Genomic DNA, 26,904 nt, shown 5'->3' on the forward strand with positions numbered 1-26,904 from the left:
CCTTTTTAAATAGTGGGGTTTTATTAGCCAACCTCCAATCTGCAGGAACTGTTCCAGAGTCTATAGTTTCTTGGCAGATGATCTAGAATCTTGAAAGATGATCACCAATGCACCTGCTGTTTCTAGGGCCACTTAAGTACTCTAGGATGTAAATGATCAGACCCTGGGGATTTATTGTCCTTCAATCCCATCAATTTCCCCAACACATCTCCCTATTAATACTGATTTCCTTCAGTTCCTCCCTCTCATTCAACCCTGTGTTCTCCAAAATTTCTGGTATGTAATTTGTGTCCTTTGTGAAGACAGAACGAAAGTGTGTATTTAGTTGGTCAGCCATTTCTTCGTTCCCCATTATAAATTCCCCTGTATCTGACTGTAGGGGACCTAGATTTGTCTTAACTAATCTTTTTCTCTTCAGGTACCCATAGAAGCTTTTGCAGTCAGTTTTTATGTTTCCTACAAGCTTACTCTCATACTGTATTTTCCGTTCTTAATCAATCCCTTTGCTTGATTCTAAACTGCTCCCAATCCTCAGGTCTGCTGTTTTTCCTGGTCAATTTGTATGCCTCTTCCTTAGATCTAACAATCTCTAATTTCTCTTGTAAGCCATAGTTTGCCCACCTTTTCCATTTTATTTTTGTGTCAGGCAGGAATGAACAATTGTTGCAGTTTCCCCATGCACTCCCTGAATGTTTGCCATTGCCTATCCACTGTCACCCCTTTAAGTAACGTTCATCAATCCATCATAGCTAACCCGCACCTCATATAGATACATAGAAGATAGGAGCAGGAGGAGTCCTTTTGGATCTTCGAGCCTGCTCCGCCATTCATCACGATCCTGCTTTCTCCCCATAGCCTTTGATCCCATTCTCCCCAAGTGCTATATCCAGCCGCCTCTTCAATATATTCAATGTGTTAGCATCAAACTACTTCCTTGGCAATGAATTCCACAGACTCACCACTCTTTGTGTGAAGACGTGTCTCCTTATCTCTGTCCGAAATGGTTTACCCTGAATCCTCAGGCTGCGACCCCTGGGTTCTGGACGCACCCATCATTGGTAACATCTTCCCTGCACCTACCCTGTCTAGTCCTGTTAGAATTTTATAAGTCTCTATGAGATCCCCCCTCATTCTTCTGAACTCCAGCGAGAACAATCCCAACCTAGTCAATCACTCCTCATATGACAGTCCTGCCATCCCTGGGATCAGTCTGGTAAACCTTCGCTGGACTCCCTCAAGAGCAAGAACATCCTTCCTCAGAGAAGGAGACCAAAACTGCACACAATACTCCCAAGTGTGGCCTCGCCAAGGCCCTGTACAATTGCAGCAACACATCCCTGCTTCTATACTCAAAACCTCTCGCAATGAAGGTCAACATACCATTAGTCTTCTTTACCGCCTGCAGCACCTGCATGCTTACCTTCAGCGAATGGTGCACAAGGACACCCAGGACTCGCTGCACACTCCCCTCTCCCAATTTACAACCATTCAGGTAGTAATCTGCCTTCCTGTTTTTGATTAACCTCACTCTTATCCGAATTACACTGCACCTGCCATTGATTTGCCCACTTGCCCAACCTGTCCAGTTCATGCTGTAGGATCTCTGCATCCTCGTCACAATTCACCCTCCCACCTAATTTGGTATCAGCTGCAAACTTTGAGATGTTACATTTTGTTCCCTCATCAAAATCATTAATATATATTGTGAATATCATCGTAGTTTCCTTTATTTAGGTTCAGGACTCTAGTCTCAAAGGCAACTACACCACTCTCCATCTTGATTAAGAATTCTATAATGTTATGGTCGCTCATCCTCAAGGGGTCTCGCATAACTAGATTTCCAATAATTGCTTTCTCATTACACAGTACCCAGTCGAGGGTGGCCTATTCTCTAGTTGGTTCCTCAACGTATTGATCCACAAAGCCGTCCCATAAACACTCCAGGAATTCCTCCTCTGTGGTATTGTAAATGATTTGATTTGCCCAATCTAGATTAAAATCACCCATAATTACAGATTTACAGATGTTCCTTTATCACATGCATCTTCAATGGCCTGTTTAATGCCATTCCCAACATCACCGCTACAGTTTGGGGGTCTATACACAACACCCACTAATGTTTTTTGCCCCTTGGTGTTTCTCAGCTCCACCCATACAGATTCCACATCGTCGGAGTTAATATCCTTCCTCACTGTTGCATTAATTTCCTCTTTAACCAACAATGCAATTCCACCACCTTTTCCTTTTTGTCTGTTCTTCCTGATTACTGAATAATCAATGTTCAATTCATATTCCTGGTCACCGTGCTGCCATGTCTCTGTAATTCCGACTATATTATACCCGTTTATATCTATTTGCATGATTAATTCATCCACTTTATTGCGAATGGTCCGCGTGTTAAGACAAAAGCCTTGAGGTTTGTCTTTTTAACATTCCTTGTCCTGTTCCCATTATTTTTCATTGTGGCCCTGTTTTATTCTAACCTTTGATTTCTTTGCCTATCTCTTCTCCCATTCAACAATTCTGTCTTTTGTTCTTTTCAACACTTCCTGACTCCCTGTATTGTACATTTAGGTCCTCATCCCTTTTTTTTAATCTGTCATTTGTACCACGACCACTGACCACCCTCCCCTCCAGAATGTCCTCTAACCACTGAGACCTCCTTGACCCTAGCACCAGGGAGGCAAAATACTAACTTGGAGACTCGTTTGTGGCTACAGAAAGACCTATCTATTCTGCTTAACAATGAATTCCCTATAACTATTGCATTCAAAAATGTTTTGCTCCTCCCCTGTGCAGCAGAACCAACTGTGATGCAACAAATTTGGCTGTTACAAATTCCCCATGAGAGGCCATTCCCCCCAATTGTATCCAAAGTGGTATAACTATTTTGCAGGACAATAGCAACAGAAGATTCCTGCACTGCTTGCCTAGTCCTCTTGCTCTGCTTGGTGGTCACCCATTGTCTTCCTGCCTGTGGATTCTTAGCATGCTGTGTGACCACCTCTCATGCTATCCACGATGCTCTGCATGGATGCTCCACAGTGGCCCAGCTGCTGCTCCAACTATGAAACCTGGGCATCCAGGAACGGCAACTGGATACGCTTCCTATACACATGCTGACCATGGGCACTGGAAATGTTCTTGGTTTCCCACATAGAGCAGGAGGAGCACACCATGGCTTTGAGCTCTGCTGCCTGCTCATAGAATCATAGAATTTACAGGGCAGAAGGAGGCCATTCGGCCCATTGAGTCTGCACCAGCCCTCGGAAAGAGCAGCCCATTTAAGCCCATACATCCAACCTATTCCTGTAACCCAGTAACCCCACCTAATCTTTTTGGACACTAAGGGCAATTTAACATGGCCAATCCACCTAACTTGCATATCTTTGGACCTTGGGAGGAAACCGGAGCACCCGGAGGAAACCCACGCGACACGGGGAGAACGTGCAGACTCTCCACAGACAGTGACCCAAGCCGGGAATCGAACCTGGGACCCTGGAGCTGAGAAGCAACTGTGCTAACCACTGTGCTAACGTGCTGCCCACAGCTGTTACGGCCTTTAGTTAACATTCTAGCCACTCCAATGGAAAATATTCTGAAGACCCCCCATGTATTAAATAGAGAACGTAACCTGATTTTGTTCTCTGTAACACACCAAGAAACATGAGCCTTACATTTTACTTTGATAATTTTTTGTAAAAAATAATCTCTCAGGAATTATTTACACAACATTACATTTATGTCAATGAAACTAAGTATTTTCAAAAGGGAAGTTTCCAAGGACCTTGTTGCTGTGGTGATGTCCCATGAATGTTTTTCCCAATTCAGTAAAGATTTTTATCTCCCTACGTCCCTTTAAAAAGTGTAACCCTGACTTGCCATGAGCAGTGCCGAATGATATCTGCCAGCGATTAATAAAAACGTGTCCTGCTTAGTATTGAAGGGCAATCCCAAGAAATGTAAGTTCAGAATCAATCAGAAAGATTTGTGTTTGGAATAGAGGTATGGAAAATGAGTAGTTTCATTTCTTCACAGGTTAAACAGTGCTTTGCGCCATGAGCAGATGTTTGCTGATCGTTTCCTTCCAGATGCAGAGGCAGCTGAAGCACTGGGCCGGACATGTTGGGAGGCTCTGATCAATCCCATTGTATTCAATATCACAGCTTTGGGTATGTATTGCAAACCAAGGTTATGGACCAGGAACTTTATAACCTGGACTTCGACAATGTACTTTTTGTTTTCCTTTCCTGCCCTCATGTCATAAAGTTTTCCATTAATGAGAAGGCACAAACTGAAGATAATCATTAAAAAGTAGGAGGTTTTGAGGACTTCCGGTGGCGGCCATGGAGGAGTAGGTCGCGCATTCGATAGCTCCCGCCTGAATCAAACTTTCGGACCTTTTCTCCTGGATTTTTGTGGACTTTATGGAATAAATCGGTGGAGTTAGCAGCAGGAAGGAGGATTTCCCCTCCCGGTGTATGGATAGCTGGACCAGAAGTGGCCGTGTGAAACGAGTTAATCCTGACAGAGGGAAGCGAGGGGAGCTGGCAGTGCGGCGAAGCATGGCAGCCGGCAAGGACCAGGGAGCGGCGGCTCACTGGCCAAAGGAGCAGCAGATGGAGTTTTTTAAGAGTTGCTTTGCCGAGCTAAAAAGGGATACGCTTGACCCGATGAAAGTATCGATCGACAAAATGATCGCGACTCAGGCAGCCCAGGGGAAAGCGATCCAGGAGATCAAATTAAAACTCTCCAACCAAGAGGTCGAGATAACTGTAATGGAGCACAAGGAGGAGGTGCTAGAGGACCGCCACAAGCAGATGCAGGAGAAGCTGGAGGAGCTGGAGAACAGAACCAGGAGGCAGAATTTAAGAATCATTGGCCTTCCTGAAGGTATTGAGGGATCAGATGCGGGAGCGTGTGTGGCGGGTATGTTGGAGTCGCTGATGGGAGCGGGGGCCTTCCCTCGACCCCTGGAACTGGATGGAGGGCACATAGCCCTCGCAAGGAAACCCAAGGCAAACGACCCGCCAAGGGCCATGGTGGTCCGTTTTCACCGATTTTCAGACAAGGAGCGCGTCCTGCGATGGGCCAAGAAGGAATGGAGCAGCAAGTAGGAGAATAATGAGGTGCGCATCTATCAGGACCTGGGAGCGGAGCTGGCCAAGAGACGTGCGGGTTTCAACCGGGCAAAGGCTACCCTCTTTTAGAAGTTTGGGGTGTTATACCCAGCGAGACTGTGGGTAACGCACGAGGACCGACACTTATTTCGAGTCACCAGATGATGTTTGGACATTTGTTAAAGAGAAGTTGGACTCGAGTTAAGAGACACTTAATGTTTCGAAGATGGGAGGAGGAGGTGGATTGTAATTGTGTTCTGTTTTAAAGAAGACTGCGGTTAGTCGTGGGCGAGAGAGTGTGTTGGAGGGACGGTTGGAGGGCGCTTTGTTCAGAAGGTGGTTGATACGGGGGGGGGCCTGAAGCTAGCATTACCCTTCGGGGGACTGGGTTTTGTTTTAAGTGAGTGTGTCTGCTCGACTTTATGGTTCTGCTAATGGCTTTGGGAGAGCTGATGTTTACTTTCTGGGTTTTGTCTATGTGGGGGGAGGGGTCCGAACAGTAAGGCAATAGTCTGACCGGCCCCAGGGGTGGGGGCTATCGGGGTCAGCATGGATCAGTTGACTCTCAGAAGCGTGGTGGGGGGGTGACTTAGTATTGAGTTGGTGTTTGGTTTGGGGATTAGGTTTCTGGTGTTTGGGGGAGAGGGGGTAGGGCGTGGGGGGGGGGGGCTGCTTTGCGGGCAAGGGAGACATTTTCTTCAGGGAATAAAAGGAGGGTCTAGGCGGCTGCTGCTTGAGAGGGTACTCGGGGAAGCAGGGGGCGCTTGGGACTGGCCAAGAAAGGGTCATGGCTAGTCGGTCAGGTGGGGGGGGGGGGTTGTCCAGGCTGACCACTTGGAACATGAGAGGTCTGAATGGGCCAGTGAAGAGAGGGACGAAAGGCAGACGTGGCAATGCTCCAGGAGACACATCTGAAGGTCACAGATCAGATGAGATTAAGGAAGGGTTGGGTGGGTCAGGTGCTGGACTCGATGACCAGGGGGTAGCAATTCTGATCAACAAGCGAGTGGCATTTGAGGCTGGGAGAATAGTGGCTGATAAAGAGGGTAGGTATATCATGGTAAGTGGAAAGCTGTTGGGGGTCCGAGTGGTGCTCGTGAATGTCTACGCCCCAAATTGGGACGATGTGGATTTTATGAGGCGTGTGTTAGGCAAAATCCCAGACCTTGAGTCACAAAACATAGTCATGGGAGGGGACTTTAATACGGTCATTGAACCTGAATTGGATCGCTCAAAATCCAGGACAGGGAAGAGGCCGGCGGCGGCAAGGGAGCTGAAGGGCTTTATGGAACAGATGGGGGGGTGCGTAGACCCCTGGAGGTTGACACGGCCGAGGGTAAAGGAGTTTTCCTCCTCCTCCCATGTCCACAAAGTCTATTCCTGTATTGATTTTTTTGTTCTGGGCAAGGCGTTGATCCCAAAGTTGACGGGGACGGAATACTCGGCGATTACAGTGTCGGACCATGCCCCGCACAGGGTGGATTTGCGGCTTGGGGAGGAGAGAGGACAGCGCTCGCTGTGGAGACTGGACGTGGGGTTGTTAACGGACGAGGTGGTTCGCGGGCGGGTGAATAAGAGTATCCAGAACTATTTGGAATCAAATGACACGGGAGCAGTATCGGCAGCGACGGTCTGTAAAGCCCTGAAGGCAGTTATTCGAGGGGAACTTGTATCGATCCGGTCCCATAAAGAAAAGAGGGAAAGGGCGGAGAGGGAGTGATTGGTGGAGGAGATACTCCAGGTGGCTAGGAAGTATGCGGAGGCCCCGGACGCGGGACTCCTGAGGGAGCGGCGAAAGCTTCAGGCGGAGTTTGAATTGTTGACCACCGGGAAAGTGGTAGAACAGCTGAGGAAGGCTAACGGTGCGGTGTATGAATATGGGGAGAAGGCGAGCAGGATGCTGGCGCACCAGCTTAGGAAGAGAGAGGCGGCCAGGGAGATTGGGGGAGTAAAGAATAAGGAGGGTAACTTGGTCTTAGACCCAAAGGGGGTGAATGAAGTCTTTAAGGAATTCTGCAGCAAACTATATGAGTCGGAACCTCCGGCGGGTGCGGAAGGGATGAGGCAATTTCTGGACCAGTTGAGGTTCCCGAGGGTGGTAGAGGGGCTGGGGGTGCCGATCGAGATAGAAGAAATTATTAAGGGGCTAGAGGGCATGCAGTCGGGCAAAGCTACGTGGCCAGATGGCTTCCCCGTGGAATTTTTCAAAAAATTCTCAGAGGCGTTGAGCCCACTGCTGATGAGGAGCTTTATTGAGGTGAGAGAGAAGGGAATTCTCCCCCCTACAATGTCACAGGCCTCGATCTCACTCATTCTGAAACAGGAGAAGGACCCTGAACAGTGTGGGTCTTACAGGCCAATCTCGTTACTAAATGTGGATGCCAAGCTATTGGCAAAGACCTTGGCCATTAGGATAGAGGATTGTGTCCCTGGGTGATAGGGGAGGACCAGACTGGATTCATTAAGGCTAGGCAAGGGTGTCCCCTTTCCCCGTTACTATTTGCTCTAGCCATTGAGCTGCTGGCCATAGCGCTGAGAGCTTCAAGGAACTGGCAGGGGGGGGGTCTCGCATCGGGTCTCGCTTTACACGGATGATCGCCTCCTGTATATTTCGGACCCACTGGAGGGGATGGGGGAGGTCATGCGGATCTTAAGGGGCTGTTTAGCACAGGGCTAAATCGCTGACTTTGAAAGCAGACCGAGGCAGGCCAGCAGCACGGTTCAATTCCTGTTCCAGCCTCCCCGAACAGGCGCCGGAATGTGGCGACTAGGGGCTTTTCACAGTAACTTCATTGAAGCCTACTTGTGACAATAAGCGATTTTCATTTCATAAGGGAACTTGGCAGTTTCTCGGGGTATAAATTGAATGTGGGTTAGAGCGAGCTGTTTGTGATCCAGGCTAAAGGACAGGAGAAGAGACTGAGTGAGCTGCCGCTGAGGAGGGTAGAGAAGAGTTTTCGTTTCCTGGGTATACAAGCGGCCCGGAAGTGGGATTCGTTGCATAAGCTTAATCTGACCCAGCAGGTGGAACAAATGGAAGGGGACTTTAAAAGATGGGACATGCTCCCGCTGTCTCTGGCGGGGAGGGTACAGACCATGAAAACGACGGTCCTCCCCAGGTTTCTATTTGTATTCCAGTGCCTTCCCATCTTCATCCCCAAGGTCTTTTTTAAGCGGGTTAATAAGATCGTCTCGGGATTTGTGTGGTCGAACAAGACCCCGCGAGTAAAGAGAGCTGCTGGAACGCAGCCGGGGAAGGGTGGGCTGGCGCTGCCGAACTTTTGCAACTACTACTGGGCGGCCAACATTGCCATGATCAGGAAGTGGGTATTGGGGGGGGGGGGGGGGGGGGTCGGCATGGGAGCGGTTGGAGGCAGCGTCATGCAAAGGCACCAGTTTGGGAGCGCTGGTAACGGCACCTCTGCCGTTCTCGCCGGCCCGATACTCCACACGTCCAGTGGTGGTGGCGGCACTGAAGATCTGGGGGCAGTGGAGGAGACACAAGAGGATGGAAGGAGTGCGGTCTGGACCCCGATATGTAATAAACACAGGTTCCTACCGGGCAGGATGGATGGCGGGTTCCAGAGCTGGCAGAGGGCGGGTATCGAAAGGATGGGTGACCTGTTTATAGATGGAAGCTTTCCCAGCCTGCAGGCGCTGGAGGACAAATTTAAACTGCCGCCAGGGAGCAGCTTTAGGTATCTACAAGTGCGCGCCTTCCTGAGGAAGCAGGTGGTGGCCTTCCCGCTGCTGCCGCCACGGAGAACACAAGATAGAGTAGTGTCCGGTACCTGGGTGGGTGAGGGGAAGGTGTCTGACATCTACCAGGAGCTGTTGGAGGCGGAGGAAACCCCGGTGGATGAGCTTAAAGGCAAGTGGGAGGAGGAGTTAGGAGGGGAGTTCGAGCCGGGACTGTGGTGGAAGCCCTAAGTAGGGTCAATTCCGCCTCATCCTGTGCCAGGCTCAGTCTGATACAGTTGAAGGTGGTGAACCGGGCACACATGACGGCGGCGAGGATGAGCAAGTTTTTTGGGGTGGAAGACAGATGTGCGAGGTGTGCGGGAAGCCCAGCAAACCATGTCCACATGTTTTGGGCATGCCCGAAGCTTGGAGGGTTCTGGCAGGGGTTTGCCAAGGCAATGTCCAAGGTGCTAGGTGCCAAGTCCAGAGGTGGTGACCTTTGGTGTGTCAGAAGACCCGGGAGTTCAGGGAGTGAAAGAGGCCAACGTTCTGGCCTTTGCCTCCCCGGTAGCCCGGAGACGGATCTTGTTAATGTGGAGGGACTCTAAACCCCCGAGTGTAGAGACCTGGGTCAGTGACATGGCTGGGTTTCTCAGTCTCGAGAAAATAAAGTTTGCCTTAAGAGGGTCAATGTTAGGGTTCTCCCGGAGGTGGCAGCCGTTCGTCGACTTACTTGGGGAAATTTAATTTAAAATGTCGGCAGTAGCAGCTTTCCGTGTGGGGGGGGGGGGAAGTGTTGTGTTTGTTTGTTTTTTGTTATTCTCGATGGTCTGCGAAGCCAGAGCCGTTCGGGAAATTATCTATTTTTGCACTATTAATGTTTAACACTGATTGTGCTTTTTCTGTGTTTGTTATGAGAATTTACAAATACTCCAATCAAATTTTTTTTTTTTTAAAGTAGGAGGTTTAGAGGGGAGGTGAGGAAAAGCTTTTTCACCCAGAGGATGGTGAGAGTTTGGAACTAGCTGCCTGAAAGGGTGGTGGAGGCAGAGGCTCTCGGAACAAGAGTATTTCGATGTGTATTTGCGATGCCAAGGCTATGGGCCAAGTGCTGGAAAATGCAATTTGAATCGTTAGATGGTTGTTTTTGACCGGCACTAATGCGATGAGCCAAAGTTCCTTTTCTGTGTTGTAGACCTCTGACCTTCAATGGGAAATTAGGAGAAACATAGTGATTAAGAAGTGACATTATCAGTCATAGATTGTTGATAAAACAGAGCCCCTCCATTTGTTTAATGGGGAATTATTCAGTTGCTTGAATCGATCGAATATTAAAGCTTGAGAATGAGCAGAGCAATGGGATTCGATTAGGCAGCTTGTGTGGGGGAAGCATTGGTACAGGTTGAATGGGCCAAGTGGCCTGTTCCTGTACTGCAGCTATCTAAAATTCTGATCTGTTTATTACTCATGGTGAGAACTTGAGGTGTGAATGAAGAGTTCACCAATAAAGTATCACATGCCTTTGAAGAACATTAGGTTTAGCGTTTTTCTTTCCTGTCTATCATGCGGGGAGGCATAGTGGTACTATCGCTGGACTATCCAGTGACCCAGAGCTATGCTCTGGGGATCCGAGTTCGAATCCCGCCCTGGCAGAGGGTGAGATTTGAATTCAATAAAAATCTGGAAATAAAAGGTGACCATGAAACTGTTGTCGATTTTTGTAAAAACCCATCTGGTTCACTGATGTCCTTTAGGGAAGGAAATCTGACTCCTGATCCACAGCAATGTGGTTGACTATTAAATGCTCTCAGAGATGGGCAATAAATGCTGGCCCAGCCAGCAAGGCTCACATCGCATGAATGAATAAAATATATCAACACACTGAGTACACCTTGTGACAACTCGATATGTATTCTGAATGACAAAGATTATAGCTGAGCAGTTATATAAATTGTTGTTTTGCATGTTTATTTTGATGTCTTGCTTCAGAAAACACTAATCCTAGCCCATTATCCTGGCTACTGAGTGAATACCTGGAGAATTCCGAAGTCTTGAAACGGGGAAAAGGCCGAGCGGCCGTATTTAATTCCAGGGTTCGACGCCTCTGTCACCTTCTGGTCCATGTAGATACCAGCCGGATGGAAATGGAGGAGCTAAAACCAACTACTAAACCTGGTAAGCATGTTGGCCATGATTATCTTTTCATGAGCTTATTACAAAACTGGAAGGCTTTTAGAAAGAAGGAGCAAACTTGCATTGATATTGTCCTTTATCAATTCTCTCATGTCCCAAAGTGCTTCATGTACAATGAATTGTTTTGAAGTACAATCATTGTTGACATTCTTTACTATATTACCCATCGTAGCCTCCGCTCTGCAGGGTGTTGTATCGTGTTTGAATTGTCATTGTGAAACTGATGGAGGTTTTTTTGCCAAAAATGTTACACTTCTGATTCTTAGCAGATGCACCTTGTCAGATATATCATATTTAGATTTTAGAAAAGGGCAACTAAACTTTAATAGAGCAAGCAGCTGTTAATAATCTGGAGCAAACAATAGTTTTATTACAATAGTGATTAAGAATAACAAGTGGGATTTAGAACAGTGTTCTGAGAGTTGGGTAATTAAGGGAGTTAGAGTAAGAGTTGTCCTTTTGCTTATTGCTTTCTGACTTTCTAAGCCTTGAGAAAGTGTTCTCACTCTGCTACGGAAGAAGAAGCTAGTGATTTGATGAGTATCTGGTAAGTGATAAAGGTTTATTCTATTCCTAAGATTCAAAATAGTCTAGCAGCTGGTGGTTCACACCTCTTGGGGCAAAGTCTTCTGATTTGGTCAGTGGTCAGGGACAGGAGGGCGTTAATGCAAGTGAGGCAAGAAGGGACTTGGAGAACAGGAGTCTCAGCCTTTGCAATTGTCCAACAGGTTTGCAGTTTATTTAGCTTGTTTGGATGAGATTGGGAGCTGTAGGGTGGATGAGCTGACTAGCCATGGCACTGTGGTACAGGAAGCCATTCAAGTAGAGGAGCAAAAAGGAATGTAGTGGTAATAGGGGACAGGATACTGCGAGGCCTGGATAGAGTGGACGTGGAGAGGATGTTTCTACTTGTAGGAGAAACTAGAACCAGAGGACACCATCTCAGACTAAAGGGACGATCCTTCAAAACCGAGATGAGGAGGAATTTCTTCAGCCAGAGGGTGGTGAATCTGTGGAACTCTTTGCCACAGAAGGCTGTGGAGGCCAAATCACTGAGTATCTTTAAGACAGAGAAAGATAGGTTCTTGATCAATAAGGGAATCAGGGGTTATGAGGAGAAGGCAGGAGAATGGGGATGGGAAAATATCAGCCATGATTGAATGGCGGAGCAGACTCAATGGGCCGAGTGGCCTAATTCTGCTCCTATGTCTTATGGCCTTATGAATAGTCAGACTGAGTGACACCGTTCTCTGCAGAAAAGAGTGTGAGCCCAGGTGGCTGTGTTGGCTGCTCAGTGCCAGGGCTCAGGGCAGGTGAGGTACTGGCAGTGGATGGGGGAGGACTTAGTCTTTGTGGTCCTTCTAAGTACCAGTGGTGACTTAGGCAGGATAATGGGCAGCATGGTAGCACAGATTATTAAAGATTATTATTATTATAAAGAAGGAGGTTCTGCAGAGTCGGTACGAGGACCTCAGAACCTCAAAGGTCGTAATCTCTGGATTATTAACTGGTCCACATGCAACTTGTCATAGGACAAATCAGGTTAGAAATATGAATGTGTGGCTGAAAGACTGGTGTGGAAGGAGTGCGTTCCAGTGTGTGGGGCACCGACACTAATCCTGGGGAAACTGGGATCTGTTGGAATGGTCTTCACTGGTATTCTTGCGACCTGCATAACTAGGAAAGTAGAGAGAATTTAAAAATAAATAGTTGGGGGCAAGTGATCAAATTTGGGAAGATATGATAAATCAAAGAGCAGAGACAAGGCAAAAGCGAAACGTATTATTACGGGAAATGAAAAACAGACCGTGACAGGAAGGAATAGAGATAGAGAGTGCAATTGTAACAGCCAATCAGATGAGATGTTATAAAAAGAATAAAAGGATACCACTAAAAGCTCTGTATCTGAATGCATGTAGCAATCAAAACAAAACAGATGAACTGAGCGCATGTATAAATAAAACAATTTGATTGCTATTATAGAAGGGCTATAGGATTGGGACCTGAATATTGAAGGGTACAGGATATTTAAGAAGGGCAGGGAGTGAAGAAAAGCTGGAAGGGTGGCTCTGTTAATGGTTTGATTTATTTTTGACCACTCCACTCCTGGTCTACTCCATACAATGCTGGGGGAACCTTACTGCTGCCTTCCCACACCGGGAATCGTCGTCCAAGTGCCGCTGGGGCTCCTCAAAAGGGCCCAAAAGTCCGACTTGGTGGGAGCTGCCCGACGTGCGACCTACCCAGGCATAGCTGCAACCGGAAGTCTTGATTTGATTTATTGTCGCATGTATCGAAGTACAGTGAAAAGTATTTTTCTGCGACCGAGGAACGTACACAGTACGTACATAGTAGACACAAGAATAATCAACAGAGAACATTGACAATGTTATTATCACAATGGAGAGGGATGACCTAGGTTAAGGAAATCAGGATGTGGAAACCGTTTGGGTAGAGATGACAAATGGTAAAGGCATGAAGTCACTTCTGGAGGTTGTGTGCAGGCCCCCTAACGGTAACGTGGTAGGGTGGAGCATAAAGGAAGATTTTTGGTTTTTAATTTAGCGTACCCAATTCATTTTTTCCAATTAAGGGGCAATTTACCGTGTTCAATCCACCTACCTTGCACATCTTTGGGGTGTGGGGGCGAAACCCACGGAAACACGGGGAGAATGTGCAAACTCCACACAGACAGTGACCCAGAGCCGGGATCGAACCTGGGACCTCGGCGCCGTGAGACTGCAGTGCTACCACTGCGCCACCGTGCTGGCCCAAGCATAAAGGAAGATAATTGGAGCTTGTTAGAAAGACACAACCGTAATCATGGGAGATTTCAATTTACATATAGACTGGGAAAGTCAGATGGGCAAAGGTAGCCTTGGTGAGGAGTTCATTGAATGTTTTTGGATAGTTTGCTTAGAACAGCATGTTCTAGAACCAACCAGAGAGCAGGCTATACTGGACCTGGTATTGTGCAATGAGCATGATCTGACAGTGAAGGGACCCTTAGCTGGCAGCAACCATAATATGGTTGAATTTTACATTCAGTTTGAGGACGAGAGCAGTAGTTCTGAGCTTAGCATTTTAAACTTGTATAAGGGCAATTATGAGGGCACAAAAGCTGAGCTCGCTAAAGTGAACTGACAAATTCAGTTACAGGATAGGTTAATAGAGATGCAGTGGCAAACATTTAAGTACAAGGGACGGACCCACCATCCACGGTTAATTAGAAAGTTTAAAGATAGTACCAAACTTAAGAGAAAGCATGTAGTTGTGCAGTGTGGCAGGTCAGGCGATTAGACAATATAAACGACAGCAAAGGACGACTAAAAGATTAGTTACTGTGATTATCCCTCTCTCCAGTCGCTCCGTCTGGACCTGGAAAGACTTAATTACCTGTAAAGACTCTCATTCCAAGTATCATCTTGCATCATTGACTTTGTCTATATATGTGGTTGTGGAACCCACCTCTTCATTCACGTGGTGAAGGAGCTGCACTCCGAAAGCTAGTGATTCAAAACAAACCTGGTGTTTTAAGACTTCCTACTGTGCCCACCCCAGTCCAATGCCGACATCGCCATATCATAAAAAATTAATAAGGAAGGAAAACTTAGAGTACGGAGAAAGCTAGCCAGAAATATAAATATGGTTAGTACACACTTTTGTAAATATTTAAAAAATAAAAGAGTTAACAAAGTGAGAAAGCTCCTGTATGAGTCTGGAAAATTGGCAATGGAAACAAGGAGATGGCAGGTGAATTTAACAGGAACATTTTGCAGCAGTAGACACCGTAGAGGGTACAAGAAACATCGCAGAAGCAGCTATAATCCAGGAAATGGAAGGGAGGGAGGAGCTCAGGAAAATTATAGTCACCAGAGAAGTGGGACTGAGTGAATTGTTGGTGCTGTGGGCTGACAGGAGCCCTGGTCCCGACCCTCCTAGGGTCTCAAAAGAAATGCCCAGTGAGAAAGGTGATGCATTGATTTTAATTTTGCGAAACCCCCCCCGATTCGGGGAAGTTTCCATTAGATTGGAAGATAGCAAATGTAACTCCATTATTCAAACAGGGAGGGAGACAGAAAGGGGAAACTGCAGGCCAGTTAGCTTGACAACTGTCATAAGGAAATGTTAGAAGCTGTTATTAGGGAAGTTATAAGAGGGCACTTGGATAAGTTCAAAGTAATCAGACAAAGTCAACATGGTTTTGTGAAAGAGAAATCATGTTCAATCAACTTATTGAAGTTCTTTAAGGAGATGGTCGTTGTAAAATGAAGTTGACAGGCTTCAGTGGTTCACCAAACTAAGAGCTTTATTAGAAGATGTTAACACTACAGGTTGCTATGTTACACTGCCATTTACCGGTGTAAACGAACGATGATGGCACCTGATGTCGTGTGATTGGTCTCTTGCAGTTACCCCTGTTCCACTGCAAAGCTGCTAGAAACACTGAATACGCACATTTTCCCCCTCCTTTAAATCAAAGGTCCCTGACACAATAAACAGTATAACATTAACAATCAATCAACTACAACAAACCTGTCATGAGATTTACCTCTACCCAGTTTAATCTGATCTTTTCCAGCCAAGTTCTTCCCGTTGGTGCTGGATCATTTTCTTTGACTATGTGCAAGAGCAAATCTGCCGTCCATCTAATTGCAGTTCCATCAATACGACCCCTCAACTGCACCACTTCTCCAGCGTAATTCTTTTAACGTTATCCAAGAGGATTTCAGAGCAATATGTCGGAGCTTTTCTTCATATTTTCTGGTACCTGTGAGACAGTTTCTCCAGTGTCATCCTTCATCTTCACCAGCTGACTATCCAGTAATGGAGTGTCCCAGTAACGGTTTGTTTCACCAGCAATAGCCAGTACCTTTAATGACAGTTCATCTTCAGACTGAATCAAGTTTCTTCTCACGTCCTTTTTGTACCACGTGGATGCTTTACCTTTATTCAGATTCCCATTTGATTTATTCGGCTCTTGTGTTTTGCCACATTTGCGTGAAGCTTGTTTGTTTTTCCAACAAGCACGCTCAATGTGGCCGTTTCTACCACAATCCCTGCACATGATGCCTTTGCGGCAACAATCTGTTGCTGAGTGCCCAGTTTTTGTACACCTATGATAAGTGTGAATCTGTGTTTGTGTTCATGTTTTGGCTGACAACTTGTGAATTCTTATGCTCAAACTCAACTCTTGAAATGAAAAATGAAAATCGCTTATTGTCACAAGTAGGCTTCAAATGAAGTTACTGTGAAAAGCCCCTAGTCGCCACATTCCGGCCCCTGTTCGGGGAGGCTGGTACGGGAATTGAACCGTGCTGCTGGCCTGCCTTGGTCTGCTTTCAAAGCCAGCGATTTAGCCTCGTGCTAAACCAGCCCCTATTTTGGCTGCTAATTCTATGAATACACCAACTTCCAAAGCTTTCTTTAAGGTCAGGTTGCTTTCGGTTAACAACCGCTTTTTTTTGTTCCTTAAACCACAGACTAATCTATCTCTGGTGGTATTGTTTAACACATGCCCGAATCTGCAATATTCAGCCAGTCTTTTAGGGTAGCTACAAACTGCTATTATGCTCAGCAAGGTTGGGACTTTTATATCTGCTGCCCGCTGTGCCTGGACGGGCCCGCTGTGCCTGGACGGGCCCGCTGTGCCTGGGCGGGCCCGCTGTGCCTGGACGGGCCCGCTGTGCCTGGGCGGGCCCGCTGTGCCTGGACGGGCCCGCTGTGCCTGGGCGGGCCCGCTGTGCCTGGACGGGACCGCTGTGCCTGGGCGGGCCCGCTGTGCCTGGGCGGGACCACTGTGCCTGGACGCGCCCGCTGTGCCTGGGCGGGACCGCTGTGCCTGGGCGGGCCCGCTGTGCCTGGACGGGCCCGCTGTGCCTGGGCGGGCCCGCTGTGCCTGGACGGGCCCGCTGTGCCTGGGCGGGCCCGCTGTGCCTGGACGGGCCCGCTGTGCCTGGACGGGCCCGCTGTGCCTGGACGGGCCCGCTGTGCCTGGACGGGCCCGCTGTGCCTGGACGGGCCCGCTGTGCCTGGACGGGCCCGCTGTGCCTGGACGGGCCCGCTGTGCCTGGACGGGCCCGCTGTGCCTGGACGGGCCCGCTGTGCCTGGACGGGCCCGCTGTGCCTGGGCGGGACCGCTGTGCCTGGGCGGGACCGCTGTGCCTGGACGGGCCCGCTGTGCCTGGACGGGCCCGCTGTGCCTGGACGGGCCCGCTGTGCCTGGACGGGCCCGCTGTGCCTGGACGGGCCCGCTGTGCCTGGGCGGGCCCGCTGTGCCTGGACGGGCCCGCTGTGCCTGGACGGGCCCGCTGTGCCTGGACGGGCCCGCTGTGCCTGGACGGGCCCGCTGTGCCTGGACGGGCCCGCTGTGCCTGGACGGGCCCGCTGTGCCTGGACGGGCCCGCTGTGCCTGGGCGGGCTCGCTGTGCCGGGGCGGGCCCGCTGTGCCTGGACGGGCCCGCTGTGCCTGGACGGGCCCGCTGTGCCTGGGCGGGACCGCTGTGCCTGGACGGGCCCGCTGTGCCTGGACGGGCCCGCTGTGCCTGGACGGGCCCGCTGTGCCTGGGCGAGACCGCTGTGCCTGGACGGGCCCGCTGTGCCTGGGCGGGACCGCTGTGCCTGGACGGGCCCGCTGTGCCTGGGCGGGCCCGCTGTGCCTGGACGGGCCCGCTGTGCCTGGACGGGCCCGCTGTGCCTGGACGGGCCCGCTGTGCCTGGGCGGGACCGCTGTGCCTGGACGGGCCCGCTGTGCCTGGACGGGACCGCTGTGCGTGGGCGGGACCGCTGTTCCTTGGCAGGACCGCTGTGCCTGGGCGGGTCCGCTGTGACTCTCAAGATTGTACGGAATGATCACGGTCTTGTTGCCTTGAACTCTCTCAGAAAATGGGATTTGAAAATCAGAGGTGAGAGTCAGCTGGAACTGACAGTCGTTTAAACATGTGTTTGTAATTTGCAGATGGCAAAAACAAATCAAAAGACAGCAGCAGCAGCACGTCTGGGTCTGTGAAAGGACAGATGCTGAGCAAGCCCAGCAGTATCTCTGGGATAGCACAGTGTTGGCACGGCGTAGTACAGCAACAGGTAAGGAGATGGATGAGAAATTTGCACTGATCACCAAGATACTGTCTTTCAGATCATGAAATTCCACCCTTTTAATTTTTCTTCTGCCCTCTGCGTGGAACGCAAGAGCAATCCCTCACCCCTCTTTTTCTTCATCTACCAACAATTCTAATCTGCATTTTATTGATGTGATTGGGACATACAGAGGCCACACCCCCAGAAGCTGCTGCTCCCGTGTGAAGTCTGCCGAGACCCTGGCTATATTTGGCTTTTAAAAAATTATTCATTTACGGGAGGTGGACGTCGCCAGTTAGGGCAGCATTTCTTGCCCATCCTTGGTTGCCATTCAGAAGGTGGTGGTGACCCACCTACTTGAACCGCTGCAGTCCCGGAGGTGCAGGTACACCACTGTGCTGTTAGGAAGGAAGTTCCAGGATGTTGCCCCAGCGACAGTGAAGGAACAGCGATATATTTCCAAGTCAGGGTGGTGAGTGACTTGGAGGGGAGCCTCCAGGTGGTGGCGTTCCCAGGTATCTGCAGCTCTTGTACTTCTATATGTTAGTGGTCGTGGGTTTGATACTGTCTGAGGAACCTTGGTGAGTTACCGGCAGTGCATCTTGTAGATGGTGCACATCACAAAACCGCAGGGCCCAACCGAATTGCAAACCAGCGTCACGCGAAACCGAAAGCAGCGCCCGGGACTCCGCCAGATGCAACCACTTACCTGCCACAAAGTCAGACTTCTCCCAACGGATCCTGGCACCATCCAGAAGCAACTGCTGACTAAGGAAACGAGGGAAACAGATGAGACTGAAGCAATGTGGTTTCAAGTCTCCCCTCCCCGGCATACTCCTGGCAAATATCCAAGCGATTGGAAACAAGCTGGAAGAGCTTCATGCTAGATTTACCTCTCATAGGAAAGCAAGAGACTGCTGTGTACTGTGTTTCACAGAGACATGGCTCCCCTCTGCCTCACCGGACTGTGCCATACAACCTGACGGCTTTTCCGTACACCAGATGGACCGTACCGCGTCATCAGGCAAAGCGAAGGGTTTGCCTCCTCATCAACTCCTCCTGGTGCGCCCGGTGGGTTCGGCGGGGACGCTGCACGTGGAGGAGGAGCGGGGATCGTGCCTTTCCCCAAGGAGCATCCTGAAAGCCGAAGGGCTGAGAGACCACGGAGAGGAAAACAGAATTTTTTTTCTGTTTTTTCTCTCTCTTGAAAACTAGAAGGAAGCAGCGGGGGCGGAGCCAAGCCGAGGCCGAGGCAGCAGGCCCGAAGTCAGGGCGCGATGTAGGAGAGATGTCCCACATCGGATGGCTCCCACCTAGAATGTGGGAAGAAGATTGAAGCCCGGTCCCAGGGAAATTCTGGAGGAATACAAAAAAAAAGAAGAGAAAGAAGTTTTAAAGAAATTTGAGATTGAAGAAGGAAGGAAGAGTGAGGAAAAGGAAAAATAATAAGCCGTTAAAGGATGCGAAAAGCAGCGTCGAGGAAGGGAGGAAACGCGGACTCGCCGTTAAATGAGAAGACGAGCAAAAGTGCTGACAAGATGGCGGAGGCCGGACCGCATGGTGGGGCCGCACTGCTTACGATGAGTGTCTTTAAGACAGAAGTTGATAAATTCTTGATTTCTCGAGGAATTAAGGGCTATGGAGAGAGAGCGGGTAAATGGAGTTGAAATCAGCCATGATTGAATGGTGGAGTGGACTCGATGGGCCGAATGGCCTTACTTCTGCTCCTATGTCTTATGGTCTTACAGTGGAGAAGATGACCGAGGTGATGGCGGTGGAGCTAGAAAAGCAGTTTGCGAGGCACATGAAGGAAGGAGATGGCGGTCACATTGAAGTCATTGGTGGAGGAGGCAATCGCCCCGGTGAGAGTAGCTGTGGCAAAGACATCGGCCGAGGTGAGAAAGCTGGGCGAGAAGATGAAGGAAGTGGAGGAGGCCGCGTTGCAGCACAGCGACCAGCTCACCTCGATGGGGGACGAGTTGCGGAGGGCGGTGGAGGTCACCAGAGGGCTCCGAGCAAAGCTTCAGGACTTGGAGAACGGCTCGAGGCGGCACAATCTAAGAATTGTGGGCTTGCCTGAAGGGATAGAGGGTCCAAGGCCAACAGAGTACTTTGCTAAGACGTTGGCGGAGCTGATGGGGGAGGGTGAGAACCCCTCTCAGTACGAACTGGACCGAGCTCATCGGTCATTAAGGCCGAAGCCCAAAGTGAATGAGCCGCCAAGAGCAGTCATCATCTGCTTCCATAAGTACTGCACGAAGGAGAAGGTGTTAAGCCGGGTGAAGCAGAAGCGTGAGGTGCAGTGGGATGGTGCCGGAGTTCGGACCTATCAGGACTTGACAGTGGAGTTGGCAAAAAGACGAGCGGCGTTCGGGCGAGTGAAGGCGGCACTGTACAAGAAGGGGGTGCGATTTGGTATGGTGTACCCGGCGAAGCTGAGGGTGACGTGCCAAAGACTTTTATTTCGAGACAGCGGAGGCGGCTGAGGCATTCGTCAGGGCAGAAGGCTTGGGACAGACGTGAGGAGCGGAGCTGGAAGAGAGGCTGTGGACTGTGAATGGGGAGCTGGAAAATGTATAAATGTTATAACTTTCTTTTTACTGACGTGTATTGTAATTTACTTCTCTTCACATTGTTACAGAGTTAAAGTTATTGGTTGGGTTGATTGGCATCCTGTGTTGCGACGGTTATATCTTAGTTTAGTGAATTGTATGGGTTCGATTGGTGTTTCTGTTTTTTCTTTCTCTGGGACTGGGTGGGAGGGGATGGTATACAGTGGCGGGAGTCGGCTAGTGAACGGAGGTGAGGTGAGAGAAGGGCTGCGGACATTGGAGCCTGGTTGGCAGGTTTCGATGGGCCTACGGGGCAAGCGGGGTGTGAGGGGCGGGGAGAGATTTTTTTTCGAGAGGAAATGTAGGGGGGGGGGGTTTGGGAGGGGGGGGAAGGGGTTCGATGTTAATAATGGATAGGGGCGGGTCAGGCTTGTGGGGCAGGACCCGGTGGTATGATGATGGTGGATAAGAAGGGTGGGGGAGGGGGATGAGAGACCCCCAGTTAGGATAGTCACGTGGAACGTGAGGGAGTTAGGAGGTCCGGTCAAGAGGTCAAGGGTGCTTGTGCATATTAAAAGTTTGAAAGCCGATGTAGCAATGCTGCAGGAGACTCACTTGAGGGTGAAGGACCAGGTGACTCTTAAAAAGGGCTGGGTTAGTCAGGTGTTTCACTCTGGACTTGACGGAAGGGCTCGAGGGGTAGCGGTAATGGTCAGCAAAAGAGTACACTTCCAGATGGAGAAGGTGGTGGCAGATCAGGGAGATAGATATGTGATTGTGACGGGGGCGCTGGAGGGGAGGTTAGTGGCGCTGCCAAGTGTATACGGCCATAATTGGGACGATGTGGGATTCGCAAAGAAGGTGTTTGGGGCCATCCCCGACTTGGACACACACAAACTGATAGTGGGGGGGGACTGGAACTTGGTGCAGGAACCAAGGTTGGACAGGTCACGGCTGCGCTCGCTGGTCCCATCAGGGGGGGGGCGAAGGCGTTAGCTGGGCTAATGGTGGAAATGGGGGAGTGGACCCTTGAAGGTTTCTGCACCCGAGGGAGCGGGAGTACTCGTTTTTCTCAGCAGTCCATAAGGTATATTCGCGAATCGACTTTTTCATAGTGGGGAAGGCTTTATTGGCTGGGGTTAAGGGGTCGGAATATTCGGTAATTGCAGTGTCAGATCATGCTCCGCATTGGGTGAATATGGTGCTGGAGAAGGGGGTAGCGCAGAGGCCGGGGTGGAAATTCGATGTGGGACTTTTGGGAGACCAAGTGTTTTGTGACAAAATTGAAAAGGTTATTAAGGAATATGTAGGTTTCAACTATACGGGTGAGGTGTCAAGGCGGTCATCTTAGAGGCTCTAAAGGCGGTTGTGAGGGGAGGATGTGATCTTGTTTAAGGCCAGGGTGGACAAAGGGGAGAGGTTGGGGCTGCAGAGGGTAATAGATGAGATATTGGAGGTAGATAGGAGTTATGCAGAGGATGGGGACCCAGCAAAGCTGGAAAAGAGGCAGGAACTACAGGTGAGCTTTGACTGACTATCTACCAGGAAGGCGGTGCGCCAACTGAGACGAGCAAGGGGTGCAGTTTACGAACATGGAGATAAGGCTGTTAGCAGGTCAGCTCCGGAGGGAAGCAGCGCAAGGGAAATTGTTCAGGTGAGGGATAGGGCAGGCAAGTTGGTGGTGGCTCCGGATCTGATTAACAAGGTTTTTGAAGAATTTTGTGAGAGGTTGTACAGGTCAGAGCCACCCGGGGGAGACCGTGAGATGCATGAATTTCTAGATGGGTGGGAATACCCGAGGTTAGGGGAGGGGGACAGGGCTACATTAGAAGGAGCGATAGTGGAGCAGGAGATAAAGGATGCGATTGGGAGGATGCAGTCGGGGAAGGTGGCGGGGCCGAATGGGTTTCCGGTGGGTATGTTTGAAGAGGCGATAGGGAAGGGGGTGATGCCACAAACCTTGGGGCAGGCATCGATTTCCCTGCGGCACAAGAGACGCTGCGTAAGGGGTGGGCGGAAAGATTTGAGGACCTGGAGAATAGGTCGAGAAGGAAGAATCTTCGGATTCTGGGTCTCCCTGAAGGAGTTGAGGGGCCCGATACCGGGGCATATGTGAGCACGATGCTCAATTCGCTGATGGGCACGGGAGCTTTCCCGAGGCCCCTGGAGCTGGATGGGGCTCACCGGGTCCTGGCGAGGAGACCCAAGGGCTGTAGTGGTGAAGTTTCACCGCTTTATGGATAGAGAGTGTGTCCTGAGATGGGCCAAGAAAGAGCGGAGCAGCAGGTGGGAGAACACGGAGATCCGAATCTACCAGGACTGGAGTGCAGAGGTGGCCAAGAAGAGAGCTGGCTTTAACCGGGCCAAGGCGGTGCTCCATCGGAAGGGGGTGAAGTTCGGTATGCTGCAGCCAGCACGATTGTTGGTCACATTCCAAGATCGGCACCACCACTACGAAACGCCTGAGGAGGCTTGGAGCTTTATACAGACTGAACAGTTGGACTCAAATTGAGGGTTTGTTGTTGTGGGGGGGATGTTTGCTGTATCTATGGTTTTGACTACGTGTAGGGAATGTTCCCTTGGTTGGGTGCTGGATGGGGATGGATGAAGGGATTTGATGGGGAGACTGTGGGAGAGTGTGGGTGCCGGTGTTGGAGGGAGGAGAGGCCCGGGGATGGGGGAATTGAGATAAGGCCGCAAAAGGAGCTGCGCCAGAGGGGGCGGGGCCGGCTCAGGAAAGCGCGGGCTTTTTCCCGCGCTAGGGAAGGACGGCGGGGGTCGGAGGAGCGCACACTGACTGCTAGGGAGGAGGGGGAGGGGGGATTCCCACACTGGGGGGGTTGATGGGAAGGCGGAAGAGGCCGGGATCAGCAGGAGTCTGCTGACTTACGGGAGTGTTATGGGGGGAGCAAAAGAGCTAGATACGGATCTAGCGGGGGGAGGGGGGGTACAGGGTTGCTGCTGCATTGGCCAATGGGTAACTGGAAATAGGAGAGGTGTTCGGGGCGGGGGTCCGCCGTCTGGGGGACTGGAGAGTGCGGGAGGCGCGGGCACGTGACTGGCCTAGAAAAGGAGATGGCTAGTCGGCGGGGGGGGGGGGGGGCCAATCCGGCTGATAACTTGGAATGTGAGGGGCCTGAATGGGCCGGTTAACAGGACCCTAGTGTTCGCGCACTTAAAGGGACTGAAGGCAGACGTGGTCATGCTTCAGGAGACACATCTGAAGGTGGCAGACCAGGTCAGGTTAAGAAAGGGATGGGTAGGACAGGTATTCCATTCTGGGCTGGATGCGAAGAACAGAGGGGTTGCAATACTGGTGGGGAAGCGGGTGTCGTTTGAGGCCAAGAATATTGTAGTGGATAATGGGGGTCGATACGTGATGGTGAGTGGTAGGTTGCAGGGAGTGTGGGTGGTACTGGTGAACGTATACGCCCCGAACTGATGATGCCGGATTTATGAAGCGCATGCTTGGTCGGATTCCGGACCTGGAGGCAGGGAGCTTGATAGTGGGGGGGGGGATTTCAACACGGTGCTGTATCCAGCATTAGATCGCTGCAGATCCAGGACGGGGAAGAGGCCGGCTGCTGCCAAGGTGCTTAGAGGGTTTATGGACCAGATGGGGGGAGTGGATCCATGGAGGTTTGCTAGGCCCCTGGCCAGGGAATTTTCATTCTTTTCCCATGTACATAGAGCCTACTCACGGATAGATTTTTTTGTTTTGAGTAGGGCGCTAATCCCGAAAGTGGAAGGAACGGAGTATTCGGCCATAGCCATCTCAGACCACGCCCCGCACTGGGTGGAGCTAGAGTTAGGAGAGGAGAGGGACCAGCGCCCGCTGTGGCTTCTTGATGTGGGATTACTGGCGGATGAGGTGGTGTGCGGGAGGGTGCGGGGGTGCATTGAGAGATACTTGGAGGCCAATGACAACGGAGAGGTGCAGGAGGGGGTAGTCTGGGAGGTGTTGAAGGCGGTGGTTAGGGGAGAGTTGATCTCCATTAGGGCCCACAGGGAGAAGAGAGAGGGCAGGGAGAGGGAGAGGTTGGTGGGGAAGATCTTCAGGGTGGACAGGAGATATGCAGAGGCCCCCCGAGGAGGGACTACTTGGGGAGCGGCGAAGCCTCCAGACGGAGTTTGACCTGTTGACCACAGGGAAAGCAGAGGCACAGTGGAGGAAAGCACAGGGGGCGACGTACGAGTATGGGGAGAAGGCGAGCCGGATGCTGGCACACCAGCTCCGTAAGAGGGTGGCAGCGAGGGAGATAGGTGGAGTTAAGGATAGCAGGGGGAATACGGTGCGGAGTGCGGTGAGAGTAAATAAGGTATTTAAGGACTTCTATGAAGAGCTGTACAGATCTGAGCCCCCAGCGGGTGAAGAGGGGATGCGACGATTTTTGGATCAACTGAGGTTCCCGAGGGTGGAGGAGCAGGAGGTGGCTGGTTTAGGGGCGCCAATTGGGTTGGAGGAGCTGGTTAAAGGATTGGGGAACATGCAGGCGGGTATGGCCCCAGGGCCAGATGGGTTCCCGGTCGGGTTTAATAGGAAATATGTTGACCTGCTAGGCCCGTTGCTAGTGAGAACTTTCAATGAGGCAAGGGAGGGGGGGGGGACCCTGCCCCCGACAATGTCCGGGGCGCTGATCTCGCTGATTCTGAAGCGGGAGAAGGACCCGCTGCAATGTGGGTCATATAGACCGATCTCAGCTCCTCAATGTGGATGCTAAGTTGCTGACAAAAGTGCTGGCCACGAGAATTGAGGACTGTGTCCCTGGGGTGATTCATGAGGACCAGACGGGATTTGTAAAGGGCAGGCAGCTAAACACCAATGTGCGGAGGCTCCTCAACGTGATTATGATGCCATCGGTGGAGGGAGAGGCGGAGGTAGTGGCAGCTATGGACGCGGAGAAGGCCTTCGACCGGGTGGAGTGGGAGTATCTTTGGGAAGTGCTGCGGAGGTTTGGGTTCGGGGAGGGGTTTATCAGTTGGGTCAGGCTCCTATATAGAGCCCCGGTGGCGAGTGTGGCTATGAATTGGCGGAGGTTGGAGCACTTTCGGCTGTAGCGAGGGACAAGGCAGGGGTCCCCCTGTCCCCCTTGTTTGCGTTGGCAATTGAGCCTTTGGCCATGGCACTAAGGGAGTCCAGGAAATGGAGGGGGTTGGTCCGAGGGGGAGAGGAACATCGGGTGTCACTGTATGCGGACGACCTGTTGCTGTATGTGGCAGATCCAGTGGAGGGGATGGTGGAGGTCATGCGGATCCTAAGGGAGTTTGGGGACTTCTCGGGCTATAAGCTGAACGTAGGGAAAAGTGAGCTCTTCGTGGTGCATCCAGGGGACCAGGGAAGGGGGATAGACGACCTACCGTTGAAGAGGGCGGACAGGAACTTTCGGTACTTGGGGATCCAGGTGGCTGGGGAGCTGGGGGGCCCTGCACAAGCTCAATTTGATGCGGTTGGTGGAGCAGATGGAGGAGGATTTCAAAAGATGGAATGTGCTGCCGCTCTCGCTAGCAGGCAGGGTACAGTCGGCTAAAATGATGGTACCCCCGAGGTTTCTCTTTGTGTTCCAGTGCCTTCCCATTGTGATTACCAAGGCCTTTTTTAAACGGGTAGGTAGGAGCATCATGGGTTTCGTGTGGGCAAATAAGACCCCGAAGGTAAAGAGGGTGTTTCTGGAGCGTAGCAGGGACAGGGGAGGGCTGGCTCTGACGAATCTGTGCGGCTACTATTGGGCAGCCAACGTGGCGATGATCCGTAAGTGGGTAATAGAGGGAGAGGATGCGGCATGGAAGAGGTTGGAGATGGCGTCCTGCAGGGGCACGAGCCTGAGGGCGCTGCCGCTCTCGCCGACAAGGTACACCACGAGTCCGGTGGTGGTGGCAACGTTGAAGATCTGGGGGCAGTGGAGACGGCATGGGGCGAGATGGGAGCCTCGGTTTGGTCCCCGATTCGGGAGAACCATCGGTTCGTCCCGGGAAGGATGGATGGGGAGTTTCGGAGCTGGCATCGGGCAGGGATCAGAAGAATGGATGACCTGTTTATAGATGGGACATTTGCGAGCCTCGGGGCGCTGGAGGAGAAGTTTGGGTTACCCCCGGGAAATGCATTCAGGTATATGCAAGTGAGGGCGTTTGTGAGGCGGCAGGTGAGGGAATTCCCGTTGCTCCCGGCACACAGGATTCAGGACAGGGTGATTTTGGGTGTATGGGTCGGAGAAGGCAAGGTTTCGGCGATCTATTAAGAGATCATAGAATCATAGAAGTTTAGAGCATGGAAACAGGCCCTT

General features: G+C 50.9%; 1 protein-coding gene across 1 annotated transcript in view; it reads left to right on the top strand.

Moving 5' to 3' along the window:
* Positions 1 to 26,904, top strand: part of LOC140411187 (cullin-9) — a 463,592-nt gene that overhangs the window by 220,580 nt on the left and 216,108 nt on the right. The window contains exons 19-21 of the mRNA XM_072500276.1: positions 4,039 to 4,172; positions 10,791 to 10,976; positions 17,953 to 18,077. Of these exons, the coding sequence (XP_072356377.1) occupies positions 4,039 to 4,172; positions 10,791 to 10,976; positions 17,953 to 18,077 (445 nt within the window). The remainder of the gene's footprint in view (positions 1 to 4,038; positions 4,173 to 10,790; positions 10,977 to 17,952; positions 18,078 to 26,904) is intronic.

The sequence above is a fragment of the Scyliorhinus torazame genome, chromosome 4, assembly GCF_047496885.1.
Source record: "Scyliorhinus torazame isolate Kashiwa2021f chromosome 4, sScyTor2.1, whole genome shotgun sequence".
NCBI lineage: Eukaryota > Metazoa > Chordata > Chondrichthyes > Carcharhiniformes > Scyliorhinidae > Scyliorhinus > Scyliorhinus torazame.